At 37.8% G+C, this 25,305-nt stretch overlaps 1 protein-coding gene across 3 annotated transcripts in view; it reads right to left on the reverse strand.

The window, feature by feature from the left end:
• The window catches only part of GSL10 (glucan synthase-like 10), a 234,036-nt gene that overhangs the window by 121,648 nt on the left and 87,083 nt on the right, over positions 1-25,305 (reverse strand). For all 3 annotated transcript variants that reach the window (XR_016432360.1, XM_090008729.1, XM_090008730.1), the window contains exons 15-20: positions 24,122-24,224; positions 23,883-24,006; positions 23,397-23,571; positions 23,251-23,303; positions 20,067-20,127; positions 19,899-19,980 (exon numbers count right to left, since the gene is read on the reverse strand). Coding sequence is in view for 2 of the 3 variants with exons in the window: in XM_090008729.1 (XP_089864855.1) it covers positions 19,899-19,980; positions 20,067-20,127; positions 23,251-23,303; positions 23,397-23,571; positions 23,883-24,006; positions 24,122-24,224 (598 nt within the window). In the remaining variant the exon portion in view is untranslated. The remainder of the gene's footprint in view (positions 1-19,898; positions 19,981-20,066; positions 20,128-23,250; positions 23,304-23,396; positions 23,572-23,882; positions 24,007-24,121; positions 24,225-25,305) is intronic.

A 25,305-nucleotide genomic window follows, 5' to 3' on the forward strand; every position in this document is an offset into this window, starting at 1 on the left:
AAAATTATAGGCATTCAAATATTCAACAAATCTACACACACATAACATAACTAAGTCTAAAATAGTTAAAGAACCCCAACAAGTTTATAATAAGTTTATAATCACAATTTAAATTTAATCCTCAGATGATGATCTTGAAAGTCTAGCATCATCATCTCAATTATCTTGAACGACATATTACTTTTCTTCTTTAGTTTCATCTGCAGAGCTAGCTTATTCATCTTCTTCTTTCACGATCACCACCTTCTTTCCTTTGTCAGACTTTGTCTTTCTATTAGTAGCACACGTTTTTTCCCCTGCCCAATGCCTTAACGCTTTAGATGCCTTATCAACAAGATCCCATGTAAGTGACATGTCATCTTCGAAGATTGTCTCATCATCACTTAGCCACAAATCGTTATCATTGACTTCTCTTAAGATGATGGGGTCGAGATCTCCTTTATTCATTTGCTCATCATATCTTCGATTATATTGCACAAAAACCAAATCATTCAACTTCTTATGCAAAAGTCAGGTTTTTTTCTTTGTATGAATCTGCAAAAAAAAATAAAGTTTAAATATATACAAACTCATAAATACTATTTAGTAATTATTAATTAGTAATAAATAATATTTAGTATTTCAAAAGTACTCCCGTTACGTTCGCAACTGAATGCACTGCATATGAGGCCTAAGACTCAAACAACAAAGGTGTGGATAGCAAAGGTATAGAGTTGGGGACAACTAATGGCAAAAAAATCAACCAATCCACTAAAAAATTTAAATTAGATGTAAATAAAATATATAAGTTATAAAATAATGTAAAGCGAGGTATATAAATATTAATCACCTTACCTGGCATTTGAACTTTTCTCTTCTTCTTTGTTAAGTCCATCCCGAAAGGCCCACTAGTAATTTTATATCTTATCAGTTGGTCTACTAGTGCATCTCGATCTACTTCACTTCAAACAAAACGGTTGATGCAATCATATAAGCCATTCTTTATCTCCTTATTGGACTCGATATTTTCATACTCATAATATATGACTGGATTCAAATATAAGTCTGATGCATGCAAAGGTTTGTTCAATTGATTGCTCCATCTTTTATCAAGTATCTCACAAACAGGGTCATATCTTTCACCATCATTGCGCGAATTTGCCTATTAAGTAAAATAATTAAAAATAATCATTATAAAAGCTAAGTCAAAATTTAAAAACAAAATTTACAATAGTAGAATACAAAAAAAAAACTTGTAACTTGATTTGCTTGTTTGCATGGTCCATTTTCTCATAGATGTAAACCATAGCAGGCTTTTCATCGCTATCAACCAATCGAAGTACAACAATCAAAGGGGCTATTGTTTTCAGAGCATGACTCACTCCCTTCTAAAATTTTGAACTCAAAATCATCCTTTCACATCTTTTACCAACTGACGTTTTTGATAAACTACTTTTTGCCCAATCATCTCTAACAAACATGGACCTTAGGCCTTTTTTGCAATTATATATGTTTTCCAGAGTCAAAAATCTAGTAGCAAATCTCGTCACTGCAGCTCTCATCGTACTCAACAATCGAATATGTTTGTATATGAATACTACCAATTGCCTTGCTTTTCCAAAAATGTTCAACTTTTTTAATTCTCCTATATCTTTCAACATCAAATCAATATAATGTGCACTGCAAGGAGTCCAAAATAAATGTCTTCGCTTATCCATCACTAACTTACCCGCTTTGACGGAGTTGGAGGCATTATCGGTAACAACTTAAATCACATTCTCCTCCACAATTTCTTCAACAATATCATTCAACAATGTAAAAAGAAAATTTGCATATTTTACTTTATTTGATGCATCAACTGATTTCAAAAACATTATTCTCAAAGGATAATTAACCAAAAAGTTAATAAGTGTACGCCCTTTTGTATCAGTCCAGCCATCTGACATTATGTTGCATCCATATTTGGACCAATGCACTTTGTATTGGTAGAAAAACTCTTTCGTTTTCTTTATTTCTTTATGCAAAAGTGGTTCTCGCAGCTCGTGATATGATGGAGGCTTTATCTCTGATCCAAATTGGCTGATAGCTTTAATCAGACTGTAAAATTAAGGCAATTTTGTTGTAATAAAAGGTATTCCACAATCATAAAACCAACTACTAATATACTCTGACATTGTTTCCCTTTCTTCTTTTTTAAAGCAATTCTCTAACATGGTTTGTTTGTTTACATGTCTTCCTTTCTCTGCTACATCACTTCGGAAGTACAAATTCATAGGCCCTTTTGCCTCTGACGGTCTCAAGCCGAATGTACTACTCAGCTGTCCTTCCATATGCGAAACCGCAGCATATCCTGCGCTAGAATCAGAAGCTAAGAACAAACTTTCACTTCTTTCATATATATTAACTAGCGCGCTCTTATTTTTTTTCGTCTATCTTCTTTGATTCCTTCATGTACTTATAAAGTACTTGCTTGATTTCTGCCATTGTTTTATCACAAGCCTTCACGTTTCCTCCAATCCCAAGTAGATGTCGTTTTATTCGATATATGCCTCCTTTATAAGTTATTCCACATCTAAGGCATAAATCATATAATTTGGATCGTGTTTATCCTTAATATAGGCCCACTCCCATGCTAGGTCACTTGATCTTCGCTTGAAGTTTTACATATTTTCCAAATTTGAAAATGTCGATCTTTGAGTGGACCCGCTAGCACTTGCAGAAGAAGCCCCTTCCATAGTTTTAAAAATGATAAGAATCAAGTAATGTGTTTGATCACTGATAAGGAAGACAACTGGATAAGCAAAAAAACAACCATCAACAAATGCCAAATAATTTAAAAATAATATAAATTCTTAAAAGAAAGTGCTAAAACTAACAACAAACAGGTATCCAACATAAAATTAATCAACACTATAAACCTTGCAAGCCTGGTGCTCATATAGCCACCACACATTCTTCACCAAATGTTAATAATATTCACTCAAAAGTATAACTTGTTATCTAACATTATACTCCAATTTTATTCCAAAAAATCTAGCTAACTGAAAGAGCTTTACTCTAGAAGAGGAATTACAAAAAAAAAATAGCAGAAAGCCATAGAGACTGGCCTCCTTTTTCTAGCTTGTAACTTTTATAGCCATCTAGGACCACTCTTAAAGCAATGCTTGGACTAAATTCACACATAACACAAAGTTATATGTTGCTTCAAAAAAGAGAAAAAAAAAACATACATAGCCATACTAAAGTCAGAGAACAGCTTGAGACACCAAACTTCCGCCGAGCACAATGAGTTTAACAGGTGGATACACACTCAATCAAATATAACTGAATGAAATTTCAAGAAGCTGCAAATCGCAATCTAGGAATTGTAAATGCTCTCACTTATGTATTCATGCTAAATCCATCCATTCTAGGGTACTGCAGAAACACTGATCTTTTGTGAAAACAAAGACACATCTAATAAATGGTAAACTTGGAATGAAAATCATTTTAAATTTCAAAGAGACTGAGTGAGTGAGAGAGGCGAGAGCAGAGTTATCGAAAGCGCCTAGGTAAGTGGGGAAGCGTGCTTCCTCGAAGCGCGTTTCTGAAGGGCAAAATGTCGCGCTTATAAAATGTGCGAAGAAGCGCCATTTTTTTGGGAAACGCAATTCCCTTTTATGGGAAATGTATTTCCCTTTTTGGGGAAGCGTGCTTCCCATCGCGCTTCCCCCTTCTCCCATTTTTCAATTTTTTTTGTATTTTATTTTTATTTTTTTCTCTTTTTTCGCTTCCACCTCGCTTCCTAGGTCGCTTCTGAGACCATTCCTGATTCGCTCCTAAGTCGTCCCACGCTGCCCGCTTCCTAAAATTTTGAAAGTGCCTCACTTCCCTCTTCTACTTCCTCTATCGATTCTCGCTCCCGCTTCTTCAACTGGCAACCATGGGCGAACGAGCGAGAGAGGCGAGTGACAGAGAGAGAACGAGCGAGAGAGGCGTGTAATAACCCGAAGAAAAAAATTTGTTTGGATCCGGGACGGATCAGTATCCGACCCGGGTGATAAGTCGACTGCGTGCTTTTAAAAGCACGCAGCGGCGAACGGGGGAAGTTCTCGAAACCTCATTCCCCCTCTCGTCTCTCAATTTTTGCGTTCTTCCCCCCGACCGCCTCTCTCCCTCGTGTTTGTACAGTGAAGCGAGGAGGGGAGGGGTTTCGATACGAAACCCTCTCCCCCTCTGTCACTCTCCCGACCCTCTCTCGTCCGACACTACGTACCGGCAGCTTCTCCATCGGCGCTCCTCGTCGGGCACCGCATCTCGCCGGAATCCCAACGTCGAGGAGCCCCTTTCCCCCCACGCGTCGGGCACCACCTTATTCCCTCTTTTGCGAAGGCATCGAAGGCACCGCCATCGCCTTCCGCTCTGATGACCCCCCAGGTACACTCCTCTTCGTTTGTCTCTCTCTCTCCCTCACTTCTCTGTTGCGCAGGGAGGGGTTGCGCCACCGCCCTGCCTACCTGAATCGCAAGGGAGGGGCAAAGCCCCCTCCTTGCTGCCTTAAAATCGCAGGGGCGGGACAGAGCCCCCTCCCTGCGATGAGTTTTGCGAGTGAGGGGCTCAGCCCCCTCCCGATGCCTCTGTTAGCAGGGGAGGGGTCGAGTCGCTCCCTATGTGCTGTTACGACAGGGGAGGGGGGGGGGGGGGGGGGGGGGGGGGGGGTCGAGCTCCACTCCTTGCGTCTCATTACGGCAGGGAAGGGTCGAGCCCTCCATGCTGCCTCTTTTGGTGAATTAAGGGGTCAAGCCCCCTCCCTGCACCATCGTCTTCTTCTTCTCTCCTTTTCAGTCGACAGGCCGGCACGGGCGACGCCCCCTATCGCCTGTGTCCGACTGGTTGGCAGGGGGGGGGGCCTTGTTGCCTGTTGTTGATCGAATGGCAGGGGTTTCCAGCCCCTACCCCTCACTCTTTTTGTTACCTTTGGCCGATAGGGGTTGTGGCCCCTACCTATCGTCTTTTGGCAGGACGACAGGGGCATCGCCCCCTGTCGCCTGAAACTTTTGGATCGGCAGGGGCTAAAGCCCTTGCCTGTCGTTTCTGTTAGGTCGGCAGGGGTTGGAGCACTGCCTGTCCTTTGTCGATAGGGGTGACGCCCCCTCTCGCCTACATTTGTTCTTCGGCAGTAAGGGTCATTTGACCCTGCCTCGCATTTCTTCAAGGTTGGCGGGGGTCGTTGCCCCCTGCACCTTGTTTGTTTTCCGGTAGGGGGTTTCGCCCCTCTGCCTTGATCTTGTTGCTTCTGTTGCTCTTCTGCATTCTGCAGGGAGTTGAGCTCCCTGCCTAACCTCGTGTCGGGGTCCGGTACTACTGCAGGTCTTACCGGACCCATTTCCCATTTGTATTTTGGCATGCTAACCTTTTTAGCATCAAAGGTTGAACGGTGGATCCTGCTCATGGTTTGAGCTTGTGCTTACCTACGCCGTTGGCATACGAGGATTGTCACCCCTCATAGTAGGGGAAGATTGCACGGAGGACTTGGATAATTGAATTAAGTTCATTTAACTAAAAAGAGGCCATTAAATAAATATATATATATATATAAATATATATATATTTATACGAGTACACATTTAACTCAAGGACTCAGGTTCGCAATCCTTGTCATTTACTTTGCTATCGCGTATCGCGCAAAGGTTTTGTGTTGCACCCCTGCTTACAGTCTTTACTTTGTCGTCGCGCATCGCGCAAAGGTTTTGTTTTGCACTTCTGCTCACATGTTATGCTTTGTGGTCGTGTTTTGCGCCCAGGCTCTTGCTTTTGCATGTGTTGTTACTACCTTGCTATTGCAGATGATGCTCAAGTTTTCGCTCATTGCATACGTGTTTGAGGAATTCTCGTGGAGGATACAAGAGACATCTACCACTCCTTGCAACAAGAGTTCAGTCGGGAGCGAGCAATACATCCCCGTCTAAGAAGAGGGATACCTCGCAAGGATCTTGGCTCTTCGTGTGCGCAGTCCTGCAGAGTCGACTTAAGATTTTAGGGAGCTGCGCAAAAGCATCAAAGACAGCCCAAATCAAAGCATTTGGAAGGAGGTGATTGGTTGGTTTTGTTGAGAAACTCATATCCCGTCTATCGAGGTCGGTATCGAGTCATGCGAGGCATGTAGATACCCTGATAGCGGATGAGAATCGGGATAATCACATGTCAAATGATGGCACAAGTTGTTGGCTATTTCAAAATATAAAGAATGTCAAAGTATAGTTCGATAAGCATTATATCTTTGTAAAACACTCCTGCTGAGGCTTCTATTGAGGAGCTATATCTCTTTCATCCTAGAGTACTTGTAGTCGTGCACGACACGTCTAGTACTGCGATGATCGGATGAGACGGTTGTGCGACCTCGAACAGTGTTAAATGCACAATGTTGTAATCACAAAAAATGGTCTTGTTTTCGCCTTCACAGGCAAGATGCTCGAGGGATGGGTCATTAGTTAAGCAACCCCTAACGCACTCATTCGCTTCTGGTTGTTCTGTCAAGGGAGAGGACAGAGCGGTACAAAACTCCAATGGACAGGTTGTTAACAGCCACCCCACGGGCATGATCCGGCCTCCCCAGTCATTGGAGTTAAGGAGAAAGGGGCTGCAATAGTTAGCTCAACACTTTTGCAGAAGTTGGATGCATCTGTGGCACTGCTTATCAGCCTCTAGGGAATCATCACTCGGCTAAAATCGTCCCCTTTGGAGCGGACTCAACTAGCTATTCGGGTTATTGAAAATACATAGAATAACAGACACCCGAACTAGTCTCAGTTGTTTCTACGTTTTGCCTGCGCGTACTCGCAGGCCAGTAATATTGAAACATATAGTCTGTTCACACTGGTCGATTGCTTGCTTGCTCGGTAGCTCAGTATGTTACTCGTTGAGTTGTACCCGCCTGTCGAGGCGTTACTCTAGTTTGTGAAACTGCTTACGAAGTACTTTTCTAAGTAGCATCTAGCTTCTCATACTAGTTAAATGCATATAATAATAGCATTATGTCGGTTGCTACATATTAGCATGTGACTTGCTTTACCCCTTGGTTGATCTGTTTGGTGCGTATTGTAATCTAGCACATGTTGGCTTGCATCAATTGTGAATGATGTGATTGCATACACCTCGTAATTTACGAACTGGTGGCAACTAGGATTCATGTGGTTGCTTGTCTTATAAGTTGCTTACATATTATGATATAACTGCTGCCGTATGATTAACTTATGAATGGCTTATGATGCAATGATTTATGCCTTACGATTAATTTAATTACTTGCTGATGGACTGAGTCATTTGATGGTAATTGTATGTATCGCGAGCATTGTTATGAGTGTTTATCTTATTCAGTTGTTTTGTTTGACTGTTGGATTGAGTTAGTTACTCTTCGCCTATAAAATCAGCTGGATTGCCATATCTGCGTGTTCTCATGTGTCGTTTACGCATGCTTTGAGGTCCTATTTAAGGATTGCAATGTTCCTTATGGCAATAACACGATGTGTAGTATTATATACTTTTGTGTGATGTGATTGATATGTCGTGTGATAAGAAATGTTGGAAGTATGCGATAATATGTTCATAGTTCATGGAACCTTATTGGAGGAATGGGTGATCGTGTGTTTTGTTTTACCATGTGTAGTGATACGATGCATATTGCTGATATACATGCTTATGCCCATATTATGGCTACTAACCCCAAGAGCAGTCAATTGTTCAGAGCAGTCGATTGTATAGATGTGTGTATCACTGAGTAAGGTATCTGTTGAGGACTTGATCTCCAAAGGTTTCGCAGTGAGGGTATGTATGAAGAAGACCAAGTGACCCAGCTAGAGTGGTAAATTCTCTGTGAGGATGTACACTGTCCGCGAACGGGTAGTCGCAAAGACGGTGAACTGTGAGGAAGTGTATGGTCCAAGACCAAGTATACCATCTAGGGCGATAATTCCATGTGAGGTTGTACATTTCCCAGATCGGGTAATCCGGCTAGAACGATAGAATCTCTGTGAGGATGTACACTGTCCACGAACGGGTAGCCGCAAAGACAGTGAACTCCTGTGAGGAAGTGTATGGTCCAAGACCAGGTATACCCTCTAGGACGGTAATTCCCTCTCAAGTCGTATAACTCCTGGACCGAGAGATCCGACGTGGATCTTGTGTTTTTGCTTACCACAAAACGTTATGGTGAGCTGTGATGATCTTCTGAGATTGTTTGAGATAGCCACTTATGAATCTATAGTTTTGGCTTTCTGCTTTAGCATGATTACATGTTGATCCTTGATATGAGAATCAGATCTTAAGCGATTTTAGATCATGATCATATTTTGGACCTTCTACGAAAGGGTGGGCTTTTCTAAGAAAGTATGACGCTTTAGTGAGTCATGACAAAGGATGACCTGATAATGATTAGATGCAGAAACCTCGTTCTAGGAACGAGAACAAGCTAATTGCGTGGTGGTTCACAGCCTACGATCAATTGAATTGTATGTTGCGTTTGTCAGTTGCACTGCTTACTTGCTTTGAACTGCTTACTGTTTGCACTACATACGCACTTGCATTGCTTACCTATCGTGCATTGCTTACCTGTTTAACTGCATATCTGCTTTAAACTGCTTAGCATATTGAATTAAATGTATTTAATTCAGTTTCTTGTAGTCTCTCTTGTGCACCTACTAGTTTTTCGCGAAACTAACCCTTTCTATGAGTACAGGTGATGATTAGGTACACTACGAGCGATGGCGTGATTGCAAGACGGCTTCAAGACTTCTTCTTCCTGCTCTAAGCTCGCGTCCTGAACGTTTTGGGTTTGTAACGGATTTTTCTTGGGATATATGAATCTTGTGAGTTTTGGTTCTTTTAGCTAACGTGCCCAAAGTTGTCAGTTTGTCTTATGATTTAACAAAAGAATAGTCTTCCGCTGATTTCATAAACAAACTCTAAAGGAAAGGTTTTTCCTAGTCTCTTGCCTGTTTTCGGAAAGGTTCGCAAGTTTGAAATTTTGGGGTGTTACAGATGTTAAAAATTAAATTGTATCCAAATACCCAATAAAAGTATTTTTGTCTTTTATCATATAGTACAGTCCACTATGGACTGAAATATAATTTAACATTATAATAAATAAACTGCCATACAGCTTAGGCACAAGTCATATTTATGACTGTAGTGCACAACAGTCAAAAATATGACTGTAGTGCACAACAGTCAAAATATGACTGCTGTGCACAACAGTCAAAATATGACTGTTGTGCAGCAGTCCAACTAGACGTTGGATTGCCACCCAACAGTCATAATAATGACTGTTGGAAGGCAGTCCAAGGAGCAGGACTGCCTCCCATGTGTTGGAGTGAGGCTCTATAAATAGAGCCTCACTCCCTTGTTATTCCTCAATGCTTTTAGATGCATTTGAGGGTTTTCTCTAGAGTTTTTTTCCCATCTTATAGGCGTGTATGCCTCTTGTGTTGTTTGGTTTTTTATCTCTTTTGAGATTGTATTTGGTCCATTAGTGACCAACTTTAAGTGAGTTTATTAAAGCCCTTTGTTGGCATTGTGTTTGTTTCCTTATTGTTCTATTGTACCTTGTTTCATTACATGGTATCAGAGCGAGGTTCTTGAAAGAAGGAGAATCTCGTGAAGGAAGTGTTCTTCGATCATTGATCATTTCCCTATCTCCTCTAGTCTAAACTCAAGTATTCATTATGGGAGAAAGAGAGTTCACCACCGTCATTTCCTACAAACAACTACTTGATGTGAGCGACGGTTATGGAGAATCATATCAAAGGAAAAAAATTGTGGGGTTTTGTTAGTGGTTCTACTAGTGAACCACAACTCAAATTGACTAGAAGAGAAGGAGATCAAGTCAAAGCCTTGTCCGAAAAAGAAAAAGAAAAAGCCTTGGAAGAATTCCAAAATAAATTGGAAGATTGGGAGGCAAGCAATGCAATCAAATTCAAGAAGGCATGTGACGCATGGAGCTTTCTAAGAAGTACTTTTATCCAAAAGGATATGGCTAGACTTTATTATCTCCAAGATAAGGTACCTAATTCAAAACAAGGAGATAAAAGTGTAAGAGATTTTTACGGTATTTTATCTCCTATTTGGGATGAATTAGCCATGTTGGAACCAAAATGGGAAGGTTCGGCTATTGATATGAGAAGGACCCCAATCGAAAGAGAAAATATTTTCTCCTTTCTTTATGGCCTTCGACCGGAATTTGAGCAAGTAAGATCTTCCTTACTTCATAGGACCACTTCTCCTTCTATAAGTGAGGCCCTTGCTCAAATTTGTCAAGAAGAGACAAGACTTGGAATGCACAAGTCTAATGATGAGGTCCTTGCCATGGCAAGACCCGAAAATTTTGTGAAAACATATAAACCACCTCACTTTGAGAAGAAGTTCAATGGAGAAGGACACAATGGAGGAAGATACAAAGGAAAAATTATTTGTCATCATTGTAAGGAACCCGGACATATAAGACCGGAATGTCCCAAATTTAAAAAGGTGGCCGCCTTAAGTGAAGAACCTCAAGAATCAAGAAAAGGGGGCAGCTTCAATGAATTAAATCTTGCTCAAATAGCAGAAGTTGTCCCACAACTTCTTAAGGTTGCACCTTCTACACCCGGAGCTGACATCTCTTTCTCATCTTTAAGTCTTATTTCTTACACTGATTATGACTGGAGGGGAGATCCCAATAACCGTCACTCAACTACTGGCTTTTGTGTGTTTTTAGGTGATTCTCTCATTTCTTGGCGATGCAAAAAACAGAAAGTGTTTTTATCCTCTACGGAAGTTGAGTACAGGGCAATGGCTACCACAACCACTGAAGTTGTGTGGACGAGAGCACTACTTTCCGATATGCGTGTTGATGTCTCAGAACCTTCAAAGCTATGGTGTGATAATAAAAGTGTCATCTATATAGCCAACAATCACATTTCACGAGCGAACAAAACACATTGAGATGGATTGTCACTATGTTCGCGAAGAATATTTGAAGGGGACCATTACATTGCCATATGTCCGGTCCGAATTTCAGATTGCAGACTTCTTCACCAAAGCTCTTCCACTACCTCAATTTTTGTATCTTCTTAGCAAACTTTTTGTGATTTCCCCATAAGTTTGAGGAGGATTGTTAAAAATAAAATTGTATCCAAATACCCAATAAGGGTATTTTTGTCTTTTATCATATAGTACAGTCCACTAGGGACTGAAATATAATTTAACATTATAATAAATAAACTGCCATACAGCTTAGGCACAACAGTCATATTTATGACTCTTGTATACAACAGCCAAAAATATGACTATTGTGCACAACAGTCAAAAATATGATTGTTGGGCAGCAGTCCAACTAGACGTTGGACTGCCACCCAACAGTCATAATAATGATTGTTGGAAGGCAGTCCAAAGAGTAGGACTGCCTCCCATGTGTTGGAGTGAGGCTCTATAAATAGAGCCTCACTCCCTTGTTATTGCTCAATGCTTTTAGAAGCATTTGAGGGTTTTCTCTAGAGTTTTTTTTTCATCTTATAGGCTTCTATGCCTCTTGTGTTGTTTGGTTTTTTTATCTCTTTTGAGATTGTATTTGGTCCATTAGTGACCAACTTAAAGTGAGTTTATTAAAGCCCTTTGTTGGCATTGTGTTTGTTTCCATATTGTTCCATTGTACCTTGTTTCATTACATGGTATAAGAGCGAGGTTCTTGAAAGAAGGAGAATCTCTAACAAGATACTTAGATCAAGACCTTAATATATATATAGACATGTACTGTAAAAGTATCTCTAACAAGATGCTAAGATCAAGACCTTAATATTCTTGATAACAAACTCGGCACACATGCACAATAAGAACACTTTAGAACACTTTATAATCACACAAAGGAGCCACAAAAGGGGACTCCCAAGAGAGTCATTGGGAGCCCCCAACGGTCACATATGTGACCATTGGAGGCTCCCCAACGACTATTTGGGAAGCCTCCCTATGTGGCGCAAAAACCAAAGATGAAAAAGAAAAAAGAAAAAGAAAAGAAAAAGTAAAAAAGAATTACAATCATATTCCAAGGGGAATATGCGTAAAATAGGAATTTACAGAAATACCCATATATACATAGTACATATGTATATATATATACATACGAGATTACAATTGATACGTAATCTAACATGTACAACTTAACACGCCCCTCGAACTTACCGAGAGTTTGAGAATATAAAAGGAATCAATGAGAAGGATATAAGTCTATAAGGATAATCTTCATCAAATACCTCCATCGGCTATCTCCATCTTCATGATGCATTAATTATAGAATTTTTTCCATCAACTCATGGCATCTTTAAGAACCTACAAAGAGAACAAAACAAAGGTTCCAACTACACAAAAACACATATCATAACCAAATAGCTATATAATTTCAAATCAAATATATATTTTGAACAAGAATAATACTCAAGTAGAATTTTCAAACAAAGTAGTAATAATTTTAAGATTATAGAAACATTAGTACCAAGTCAAGCAAGGTACAATAGGCCTTAAAGAAAACACCAGAAATATACTTTAAAATCAGTTTTTAAGAATTTCTTGTTTAGGCAATTATAACCATAAAAACAATATATTTTAGAAACTCATGAGAGTTACTTAAAGGCTACAATGAGATACAAAGCAAAGTGGTCACTTATGGACCAAGAACACCCTCACAATGAAGATACACCACTCACTAAGAGTCACAAGCAAAAATCATAAAACGGTCTCATTAATAAAATGCATAGAAAAGCACATAAAATATCAATAAGATATACACAATTTGGCAATAATGTCTCAAAGGCTTGGGTAAACATTTTAAAAAACTATCCACTCATTAACTATATTAAGCAAAACATGATAACATGTTTATCAAATGTAAGACAACCAACATGGAACAAATCTAAATATCCTCAATATATATATATATATATATATATATATATCCAACATGCAACTCAAGCATGTTCAATGCACATAACAATGCATAAAAAAATTCAATGAATAAACATTTTCCATAAAAGGGAAAACGAGTAGTAAAAGTTTAGAAATTTCATGGAGAGATTTTAAAAATCTCATATAACAAAAGGAATGATATTTGCAAATCTCAACACCAATTTGCTCACCACAAGCAACCACCTCTTTGACCTCTAACTCAAAATCCGACAAATTCAAGTGTATCAACACATAGGACAAGAGATCAATCACAAATGTCGGCATATAAAACAAATATCTCTTATCTGAAACAAAATGGTCAGTCAAATAAGAGGGAAGAGTGGAGAAAGCAAGATAAGCAAATATACCAAAGTTGTCAGTCGAGAAAGCAGGAGCAAAAAGTGATTCGGGAAGGAAAAGTGGAAAGAAAGGCACTTCTAAAACTTTAGGAACCAGAAAGTGCGGGACGACTTAGAAGCAAACAGAGAATTGTCTCGGAAGCGAGAAGTGAAGTGAACCGGAAGCGAAGAGCGAAGGCTCCTAGGATTCGAGTGGGAAGTGAATAGGAATCGAGTTCTCCTGATATTGAGCAAAAAAATATTGATTAAAGGCTGCAAGCCCCCGAAAAAATAAATTTGCTTCCTAATATAAGGAAGCGAGTGGGAAGTGATCAGAGAACAAGTGGGAAGCGAAATGGGAAGCACACTCCAAGAGTGCTATAGTGTTTTCGGAAACCCTGAAATATACTGTAATGAAAACAAAGTGATGTCAATAAGCAAGAAGATCTGAAAAACAATATTAAAATCAAAGCAATAAATTTTGCAAGAATATGAGATTTAATCCATAAGAACCAAAAATGGTCACAAGCAAATAACAATAGAGTCATCACTTAACAAAAATCGATACGAGAATCCAATAAACAATAAAGGCCAAATAAATAATTGAGTGATACAACTCACTCATAGAATCAGAGGTCAATCATATGTCAGTCAAAGCCAAGACAAAATCCAATACTACATCCATAAACTTGGCAATCCATACTGACAAGAAGATAGAGGTGCACACACAACTCACATCAACAACTAACTCTGGCTCCACATCATCGAGGTGCACAAAAAACAATTGAGTAGTACAACAAACTCATAGAACTAGAGGAAAATCAACTGTCAGTCAAAACCAAAACATAAGACATAGGTGCACACATAACTCACCTCAACAACTAACTCTGGTTCCATAACAGAGAAGTGCAAAACAACTCACATCGATAAGTCCAAACAAATAATAATAGATGTATCGAAAGAAGAGTGGTGAACTAACAAAGCCATATAAAGAGGTGAATAGTAAAACCTTGAAAGACACATTTCCAGGAACAAGAATTGATTTGAAAAAAAATTCAAATCAAGTGAAACCCACAAATGAGTTTAGCAAAACCATTTAATAAGTGCAATCATAAGACAAGAAAAAGGTCCACCAATGAGTCTTTAGCACAAATGTTCATCAATAGATACAAAATGGACAAGGACAAAAGTGAACCACAAAAGGGTATGGTTACAAAACCCACATAGGGCTACACACAACAAAGTTCACAATATTAAAAATAATATTTTATTGAATATCACAAGTATGCAGGAAACATAATACTCAAAACTCACGTGAGTGAACATGATGTTAAAAACATGTAAGATAATGTTCATTAAGGAGACATGAGTCTAAGAAATATCACAATGACAAGGCATAAACCATTCAAGTGCAATAAAATTGCGTCCCAAACGGCACAATCACAAGGACCACAAAAAAGGGCCATACATAAGAACATGGTTTGACATTTATAACCATGAAGTGCTTGAATAAAGAATCTAACTGCCAAAAACACATGTTCAAGAATACTAGATCATATATGTATATATTAAATAGAGTTCAAAAACCCAAGATTCAAACTAGATCTCATAAAAGCATACACATATAAATATCATTTCACAAGACCAAATAAATATTATAAACCTCATAAAACATTTAATAAAAATAAATCCTATAAAAATTTTGAAAAGCATTTAAAGATTTCGTTTTACCAAAAATAACAAAAAAATATTTAAAGATAAAAAATGAGTGTTTTCCAGAGTTACCGGAAGCTTCTTAGGTAGGTGGGAAGCTCGCTTCCCGGAAACTCGCTTTGAAAGCGTGATACTCCTCTCTTCCGAAACTTCATTGGAATCTCGATTCCCCCACGCTTCTTCTATGCTTCCCACACACATGGTTTATGCTTCCTATATGCTTTTCTCACGTTTCTTTTCATGTTTTTCATGTATTTTCTCTCACGCTTTCACTCACTTTCCATGTACTTTCTTTAAATTAGTAACCATCATTGTTAGATTTTAACAAAAATTTAACTCTTTTACTGAAAAAACACGAAATAGAAGAATGATCAATTTTATTTTAGTTTTTATTTGTTTCTTGTTTGATTCCTATTCAATTACCATATTGCTTCATTTTTTTAATATTTCGCTTTTAAATTGATACTTGGCTTCCCGCTTCCTATAAATTTTAAAATGCCTCGCTTCCGCTTCTCGTATCATTTCCTGCTTCCGCTTCCTAGTTTGGCAACCTTGGTGTTTTCTCATACATAATTCATGAGATAGGCAACTCAATTAAAAATAAAGTTTTAAGATACATACCGGGTGAAGATCAATCATGAATCCAAGACATACATCGATCATGATTATTTCACGAACCACGAACTCGAACCAAAGAATCCCAAGACCCAAAAAAGGCAAAATATCAAGAAAAACCACTTGGCTCTTATACCATGTAATGAAATGTGTGAAAAACAAATACAAAGTGCACAAGCACTATTACAAGCCCAATAAAGAACAACACAAAAAGCACTAAGGCACTACACAAGCACAAAGTGCATATACAAGACTTCAAAGACTCAAAACAATAACACGAGAGCATTAAAAAATATCATCTTTATTGAGTAGAATGCTTAGGAAAAGCATTGACAACAAATAAGAGGGAGACGCATGGAGAGGCTCGAAGAGTCGTTGGGGAGCTCCAAACGGCACTTAGGGCCTTTGACCAAAAAGCCCCCAAACATTTACAAAATGACAAAAACAATAAAAATAAAATAAAAATAAAAAAGATTGATGTGCCCCTAATGGGCACACCCTATATACATGTACAATAACACATATAACATACAAAAAAATAAACATGCATTTTAACACTCTCCCTTCAAACTTACAGTGAAATCACTGAAAGCTTCTCAAGGAGGACATAAAATCTTGTAGAAGGTAAGGTCTTGGTGAAGAAATCCTCCAATTGATATTCCGTTGTGATAAAGAAGAGTGATGGTTTTCTTCAAGTATTCTTCTCGGACATAGTGACAATTCATCTCAAGGTGTTTTGTTCGCTTACAAAATGTATGATTACTTGCAATATATATAGTTCTTTTGTTATCACAACATAATCTTGAAAGCTCCTTCACGTCAACTCCCATGTCCTCGAGAAAACTTCGTAACCAACAAATCCTTATGGTTGTACTCAGCTCCTGTAAATAATAAATATACATTTTATTGTTTCTTGCATCTCCACGAAATTAATGAGTCCCCTAGAAAAAACACAAAAACTAAACGTTGAGTGCATTTTATTAACATCCTTACCCCAATCAATCAATATAAGCAATCAATTCTAAAGAAGAGGTAGAGGGCAAAAATAATCCTTTGGTGGTGGAAAACTTGATATATTTGACTATAGTCATAACTGCACTCACATGGACTAATGTAGGAGCATTTTGAAACTGGCTTACAACATGTACAACAAGATTTATATCTGGTCTAGTAATGGAAAGATATGAAGAGCACCAAGACGATATGGTGTGGGATAATCTAGTGGCATTAAATCATTAGCTTTCTTGGCATTGATCACCTCTAGAGTATTTACTTTCTTGTTGACAGTGATGTTTGCTCTTTCAACAATGCCTACTATATCCTCATGTAGTCTTCATGTCGTTAACGTATAAGAGAAAATTAACTTTTCCAGAAAAAGGATTTCTAATAAATAATGCAGTATCAATATAGCATGATCTAAATTCAATATTTATCATGACACTACTAAATTTATCATACCATGCCTTGGGGGCCAGCTTGAGCCCATACAGAGCTTTTCACATATGAGTTTTTCACAGACGAAGAATCCAGGTCACAGCTTATAACTCACACACCTTTCAGTAACATGTGGAACATTAGAGTGTCCTCACAGCTTGTGTTTCAAGATTTGCTTTCATCATTACCATGCTTCAATAACTAACTGCTTGGCTGACTAGTAGCGATATCCAAAACAATATTTTCCCATCTAGTATAGACTTGTCCATATCTCAAGCCTCCCTAGGACCGGACCAGCTTTTTTATATCAATAGTTGTAAATACTTGAACTACCGCCGTACAGTTTCAGCATGTTGACCAACAGCACCGGCTGCCTCTCCATGTACAGCATCAGCATTAGGAATATTTGAAAGTCACTCAACATTCAAACCCTTTTTCTTGCACAAATTACCACCAAGCACATTTTAAAAGGAATTTTTATAAAAAATAACATTCAGCCATAAACAGACACATTTGTTCGTTGGGTCACAACAACAGAAATCCTTATAGTTTTCTGCAAACCCATTAAATCTACATGTTACAGCTTTATTCCCACACTTGTTTCTCAAGCTTTTGTCAAAATGAAGATAGCAGAGACACTCATGCACTATATGAAACATAAATAAGAGAAGGGCATGAAGGAGTGGTCTTGACTTTTGTGTTCAGAGACACTCGTGCACTTTTGTGTTCAAAGGCACATGTAAAGCAGCCTATCAGTGACCCAAGATATATATATATATATATATATATATATATATATATATATATATATATATATTGGAGATATTTTCAAAATATCATGATATTAAGGCTCTAAAATCAAAAAACAATTTTACAAGCAAAATCTCATGTAATTTTAAAAATATCAAGAATTTCCATTTATCATGATAATATTGAGAATTTATATTTATCGGTTATGTTCATGTTTTATTGCTTCTTTGCATAACATATGTTTTTTCTTCATATTCATGTATTATTGATTCATCACATAGCATATATTTTTCTTTTTTGTAATTTTCAATTTTTGAGATTTTCCCAATATTGATATAAAAATGACAATATCCCGAGATTTTTCCCCATTGAGATACAGTCCAGATCGATATATATATATATATATATATATATATGAGGAAGGTCTGAATCGTCTGATTGGATAGTCTCTCTCTCGCTATCATTTAATAAGTATGTGTATACATATGTGGAAGGGGGACTGTCCAGCAAAATCTGAATCGTCCAATTGGAAGCCGCAGACCTCATCTGCTTCTTGCAGATACCTCAACCTATGCACGCAGGTCGACCACCTCCCACCGCCTACTCTTTCACAACAGCATGCTAGTGACCTGGTGACCAGTCGGCGAGCAAACACCGTTGCAGCCATTAACGATCTGCTATTAAGCAGACGCCGACCAACCACCGGCAGCATGTTGGGTGACTGGCCACCCTTAAACAACAAAAGGGAAAAAAGAGAGATAGAGAGGTCGAGGGGAAGAGAGAAACAAAAAAAGGGAGGGGGGAAGGTGAGGATGAGGGGATTGGGCTATCGAGGGGAAGAGAGATAGAGAGGTCCCACTCAATTTGGACAGTCCAATCGAAATGTCCAGATTGTGTTGGACGGTTTGGACTGTCTCCCCTTCCACATATATATATATATATATATATATATATATATATATATATATATATATATATATATATATATATATATATATATATAAACATCCAGACAAGCAATTTCCTTGTCTTGAAAAACTGTTCTTTAGTAGAGCTAAAACTGTTGACTTTTGAATGTTCGAAAAGTTAGATGTTAACCTTTCATAATTCAGCCCATCACAGAGTCCATTTAACCATGGCAGTGATCCATAGTGCTAAAACTAGCTTTTACAAACCACATCAACAGAAATAATAGTTAAAAACCTAAAGTAAGCACATGACATCTTTGCCTTTACAAAGGGAAATAAAAAGCTATCAGTTCTCAAATGAGTCATTAAAAAGACCCATAATTCCTTCTAAACCAAACAAACCGTCATCATCTCAACAGCCACCATTTCAAACTGATGGTCATCTCCCCCTTGACCTGAGCAAAAGGCAACCAGAAGCACACTCATAAGTTATGGCACTGACATCGTAATAGCAGTCTAACCAGGCCAGATTCAGCAGCATAGAGATAAGGGAGCAAATTCAAGCCCATCTCTTCAGGGTCAATCACGCTCAGGAATGGAAATTAGCTACAAAAAGACCATAACATTGCAATCCAGACCCCAAAAGCCTTACAAGCATTTGAAATAAGCATCAGCTACTACCATATATACAGTAACAATACTACCAGAAAATTCCAAGGGTGGGTGGGCCAAGAATTACTACTACAATATGGTCCAATATCGGTTATAACATTAATACAATCTTCAAGCTATCGAAAGAGTGCATGGAAGCTGCAGCAGAGGAAAAGAAAAGGAAAATAATTTGACAGTTCATAAGGCACCCAGTGAAGTGCAAACTAGTCTTAATCACAATTAATACATGACAAGGAAATTCTTAACTTACAAACTGACTTAGCATGTGAAACAAACACAAGTCATACACATGAAAATAAACAAATGAAAAGGATTCTTGTAAATTACTTTTGCAGCAATAATAATAATTGAGTCTGCAGCGTGGGTGAAAATCTTCAATCACCAGATCTACTTACATTGGCCATGGATTTCCAAACCAAATCACAGACATAATAAAACAGATAACAAGCTCTAGTTACGCTAGAGAGTAGAATATTTCAACATCCCTAGCCATTAACACAGTAATAATTTGTGGACTAGGTAAATATGATGTAAACCTCACTTTTTGATACAAGATCATGCCATGAGTAATCTATTCGATTGAGAGAAACAATAACTTGGGTAGGTTTGACCAGTGGCTTAATCTGCGTATATCAGAAAGGACGATATCAGAAACAACCCAAATAGAAGAATCAACAAAGAGAGTTATTGACATCGGAGAAACACTTTCCAGGAGAAAATACGCAAATGAAAACTTTGCTCCAAACACACAGAGCCAGAAAACCATGTATCTGCACATCATCAAGACAAAAACGGCATGTGAGCATTCCATTCATTGAGATAACATGCCAATCCACACCAAAAAAACCACCTAACTTGAATATTAAAGGATTCTACTAAATATATATGCATAACATACAAGAATACAAACTGAAAACATCTGTATAATCAGTTTGGAATTTAGCATCAAGAAATTCAAGAACATTATCTTTATCAATAATGACAACAGAGGTATTCTCAGCCCCTAGACATTTGTACTACAGGAACAAGCAACAAATGGCACGCCTGACAGAAAGTATAGCTCCAAAGAATTACAGATGATAAGACGCATCAACATGACGCTTAAAAAGTCATTTAATATTCAGGGTGATCAAGTACATTTCCATAGAACCACCCTCCTTGCAAGGACGCTCCCAATCATATACAGCACCTTAAAAGTAGTGCAAAGTGTAACACAGTTAACCATGTAGCTGTTAAACATACCCACAGAAAAATAGGCGTGAAAGTATCACAAGGTATGATAAGAAATGAAACCATGGATTTGTTAAGATCATTATGTCTGTACAACATTCAGACCACATAAGTCTACAAATATTAAATGTGTTGCCAATAGAAGACTAATAGATAAACCCCAACTGAAATTGACACTTTTTGATGCCTAAACAAGTGAGAACCACCTCACTCATGATGGATACAAGCATCGGAAAAAAGTAATAACTGTAATGGAGGACAATCTGCCACAACTGCCAATCCCATCACTGAAAGGCTAATTCAAGCAGTCAAAAATGCAGCCATGCCTCACAACCCAACCCAAGAGCAGGCCAACAATGCTTGAAGCATAAGTGATTGAGGCATCATAAAAATTCTTGGAAGCAAAAACTGGGAGTTGATCAAAAAGCAAAATCAAAATCGAACTAATAGAAAACAAACCAAAACGGGAAAAGAAACACCAAACAAGATATATATATATATATATATATATATATATATATATATATATATATATATATATATATATATATATATATATATATATATATATATATATATATATATATACTTATTCTAAACCTAATAGATATACCTTTACAAAAAGTATGCTACTCTTACGATAGATTAGGTTTTTATTAGGGATCTTTCATATAAAGTTTTGTATTTTATATTTATTCTTTTTTCTTTTGGATACTCAAGCTAGCTGTTGGACCAGCTGTTAGAATCATAGTTACCAAAAGCATCACGCTAAAGAGGGAAGCACATTTCCCTAGAATCAAGCTTTCGAGGCAGGAAGCACTGCACTTTCCCCACAAAGGGGAAGCTTTGGGGAAAGTGGCTTCCCAGTTGGGGGAAGCATGCTTCCCTACATTTGAACGCTCGCTTCCCCGCTTCCACTTCATGCATCGCTTCAGATACCCATTACGCTTCCTGGAAACTATGGTTAATGGCTAGTATTTGTGAAATCGTTGTGTAAGAGGCAAAAGCATCATTTGTAAGTGAGAGAGAGTGATGGGTGTGTGAGTGTAAGTGCAAGTGTAGTGAGAGTATATTTTGAGTAGATTAATAAATTAATTATCTTTTACTTTTCAAGGTTGAGATCCTTGGAAATCAATAAGCCCGCCATATTTGTAATATTGGCTTCCTGCATTTGGCTTTCATTTATAAGTTTTATTAATAAAATCCCCTTTTTGTGCATTGGGTTCCATGCCATTTCATGACAATGCACACAAATATACATATATTTAGGGTAAATGTTTGGTATAAATGAAGGTATGAAACTATTGAGCAGAAATCACTTTTATTTTACATTTTATAATTTTTTGTGCAAATTGAACCTTGTAGATGTGACCTACAATTTTTCTTTAGTAGGAAATAACAGTGTTGTCAGTATCGTATACGATATATCATAGTATCGGAAGGGCATCCGATATGGTTTGAGTAGCATATCATATTTGGTATGATTATCGTACTGATACGATATGTATTGTATGATAAAAAGGTCTATCAAACCATATCATATGATACAACCCGTATCATACGAGTCGAGCCTATCTTTTCACTTTTCCGGTGTCGAAAAAGTGGCAACCAGCTCCTTGCATGACAGGTTTCACATAAAATACTTAAGGGGGTTCTGAGATATGTCATTGGCATGAAAGTTGATCAGGCAGACAGCTCCTTGTCAATCTCAATGCAAACACAGGACTTATTACAAAGAACTAGTATATTTTTAAATGTAAGCTGGCAAAAACCCCTTTACATTTTGATATTCACCCAGAGACAGTTTAAGAAGCTTATGTAGTACTCGATGAACCTCAAAATGTATAGGACTATTGTGGATGCATTATTATACATAGCATTCACTAAACCAGACCTGGCTCATGCAGTTAATCAAGTTTCTCATTTTATTTGTGCCCCTAGGAAAACACACATGGAGGCAGTGAAGAAAATCTTAACGTACATCAAGGGTTATATTAATGACAGGTTGATATTTAGAAAATCTACAGGCACTGAGCCATCTGTATTTATTATATTATATTCAATTGCCAAATTAGCAAGGACACCCCAGTACCAAGAGATTGGTAACAGGTTAAAAAGTGTATATAGGAACACACCATGCGACTGCATCCAATGCAATTTACAACATATAGCCAAGCAAGCCATCATCAAATAGTGGTTTCTTTTTTAGTATCAAATCCCAGATCTCAAATAATGCAATACACCAAGTACACAGCCCAAAAAACTTGAAAGCCAGCCTGTAAAATTGCAGAAATTTCAAATTCCTACTTTGAGTTAACATAACTACTTCCATTAACATGCCATCACTTAAATAACATAGACCTTGCATGTAAGACCACACATATGCATGCCACGCATGCACACACACAGCCATCAGCCAACATAAAACTTATGTGAACATGATAGCAAAGAACAGAACAACAATTTTAACAAAGACCAGCATAGGAAGCAATTGTTGCAAACAAGATCATTACTGAGTGGCATGCCAAAAACAATTGTTAGCAGAAGCACAAGTACCAGACATAGATGTAAGTACCCAAATTTCTCATTAAACAGCATAGAATCAATCAAAAGTTGTATGCTATGATAGAAGATCAGCTAGGGAAAAATAGGGAGAGATTTACTTGACAAAATCAGTTGTTCTCTCGTACATCCCTCGGCCAACATAATGCCTTTCCTAAATTAAGAAAAAACAAAATTTTAGGAAAGAGCCTCATCAAATACAGTCCATAAGAAAAGTACAAGTGAAGGAACAAGAGAAAATAAAAACCTGATGCATCCACTTGATAAATCGCATTACAGGCCATCGGTCACATTTGTTGGTCAGACTATGACAAGCTGGAATTTGCATCAGTAGGCTAAAGGCCAGCTGGACACCCACATATATAACTAAAACAAAGATGTATGTCTTGTAAAACACAGAGTTTGAATCTTTAAGTCCTCTCCTGAAATGCAATGGTAGCACAGATTAGTTTGCACAACTTACAACTACATGCATAAGAGATCAAATAAAGATAAAGAGGGCATTTTTTATGCAGCCCGCTGCCACCACTGACAGCCACCCATCTCAACATTTCTCGAGACGGAGACCACACCCATCTCAAGAAATGCCAAGATGGGTGTCTGTCAGCGGCACTGCATCATGCGGCATCACTGCATATAATGTGAACACAGATAAAATACCAGATGGAGGAACATTGCAACTCATGGTATCTTCACATAAAATTCCAGAAAAAGGAAAACAGAAAGAACTCACATATAAAGATACGATACACATGCCGATGCAGCACCAAACCAAACAAAACGGAAAACAATTCTTGTGACAGCCAAGTGACGAGAAGTAGAATATGCTCCATACATCATGATAATATCTAGAATACCTGCATGTTCAAGGGAAAATAGATCGCATAAAACCATCCCCTAATTCTTCTCTCCTGAATAACTTCAATCAATAGCGCAAAAAAATCTCCAAGTAGGATGATGTGAACAACTTACTTTCGAAGAACTTCATTATTACAAACGTAGGACCTAAACTTAGCATCTCCTTTATAGATTTTGAGTTGAATTTCCCACTGTTGAATGCAAGGACAGTCATACCCTGCGAGTAACATTAGTAAAAGTACCTTAAACATCGAGCAAATAGTCAGTTGAAATGTCAGCTAATCATATATAGGCAAAATTAAAAAGGACTTGAAATATAACACCTTAAAGTATACCCAACTATGAGCCTTATCAGCTGTGCTAGGATTGGACAAGATTCAACAAGAGAGAAGAGAAAAGTGGAGAGGAAACACTAAAGCTTCATTGAAATGCAACAAAGAGAGTTGCACCTCTAAAAGGGCCGACACCCTTGTGGTTACACTACAAGACAAATAATAACCACTAACTCAAGCTAATGTACAGAAATGCCCTCAATAAACAATCTATGTACAAAAAGATAAGGAGGGCAGCACACCAGAATAGTAATACATATGTTACAAAGCATATTACACTATCTCAACACTCCCCCTCAAACTTCAGATGATGCTAATGGAATCATCCCGACTTTGGAAATAAAGTGTTGAAATGTAAAGGAGCTAAACTCTTGGTAAATACAACTGCCACTTGCTCCTTTTGTAAAAAATGAATGTATATATATATAGATTGTAACTAGGATTAGATTTTTTAGACTTTTTAGTTTTTGCTTTTTAGTTTTGAACTAGTCAACATAGGGAGTCATTCCGTTGGGACCCAAATGACTCTCTATGAGTCTCCTTCTCATTGTGTATAGATATGGGGCAAAGCCCCTCTTCAATGTATGCTTTTTGCATGGTCTTGATCAAAAAAATGTTATTTTTTATTGCTTGTGCTTGTCCCTTTAGTCGGTGTTTGTGTGTGAGCCCTTTTTATGGCTTATGTGATCTTTTGGTACTTTGGTAAGTCTCTTTTGCAAAATTTATTCAAGCGGTTGTAAGATTGTTGTGTCCTCTTGGAGGTGGAGTGCTCGTGTGTTTGTGCTCTTCATTAGAGGTGCTGTCTTGGTGGTGGAGTGCTCGTGTATTCGTGTTCCTCATTGGAGGTGCTCTCTTGGTGGAGTGTTCGTGATACTTTTTTATTATCTCCTCTCCTTTCTTTCTCCTCTCTATCTCCTATTCTTTCTCTTAGCCCTTGTAAACATGGATGACAATGACAATGTCACC

Source organism: Nuphar pumila, chromosome 6 (genome assembly GCF_984573655.1).
Source record: "Nuphar pumila chromosome 6, dmNupPumi1.hap1.1, whole genome shotgun sequence".
Lineage (NCBI taxonomy): Eukaryota > Viridiplantae > Streptophyta > Magnoliopsida > Nymphaeales > Nymphaeaceae > Nuphar > Nuphar pumila.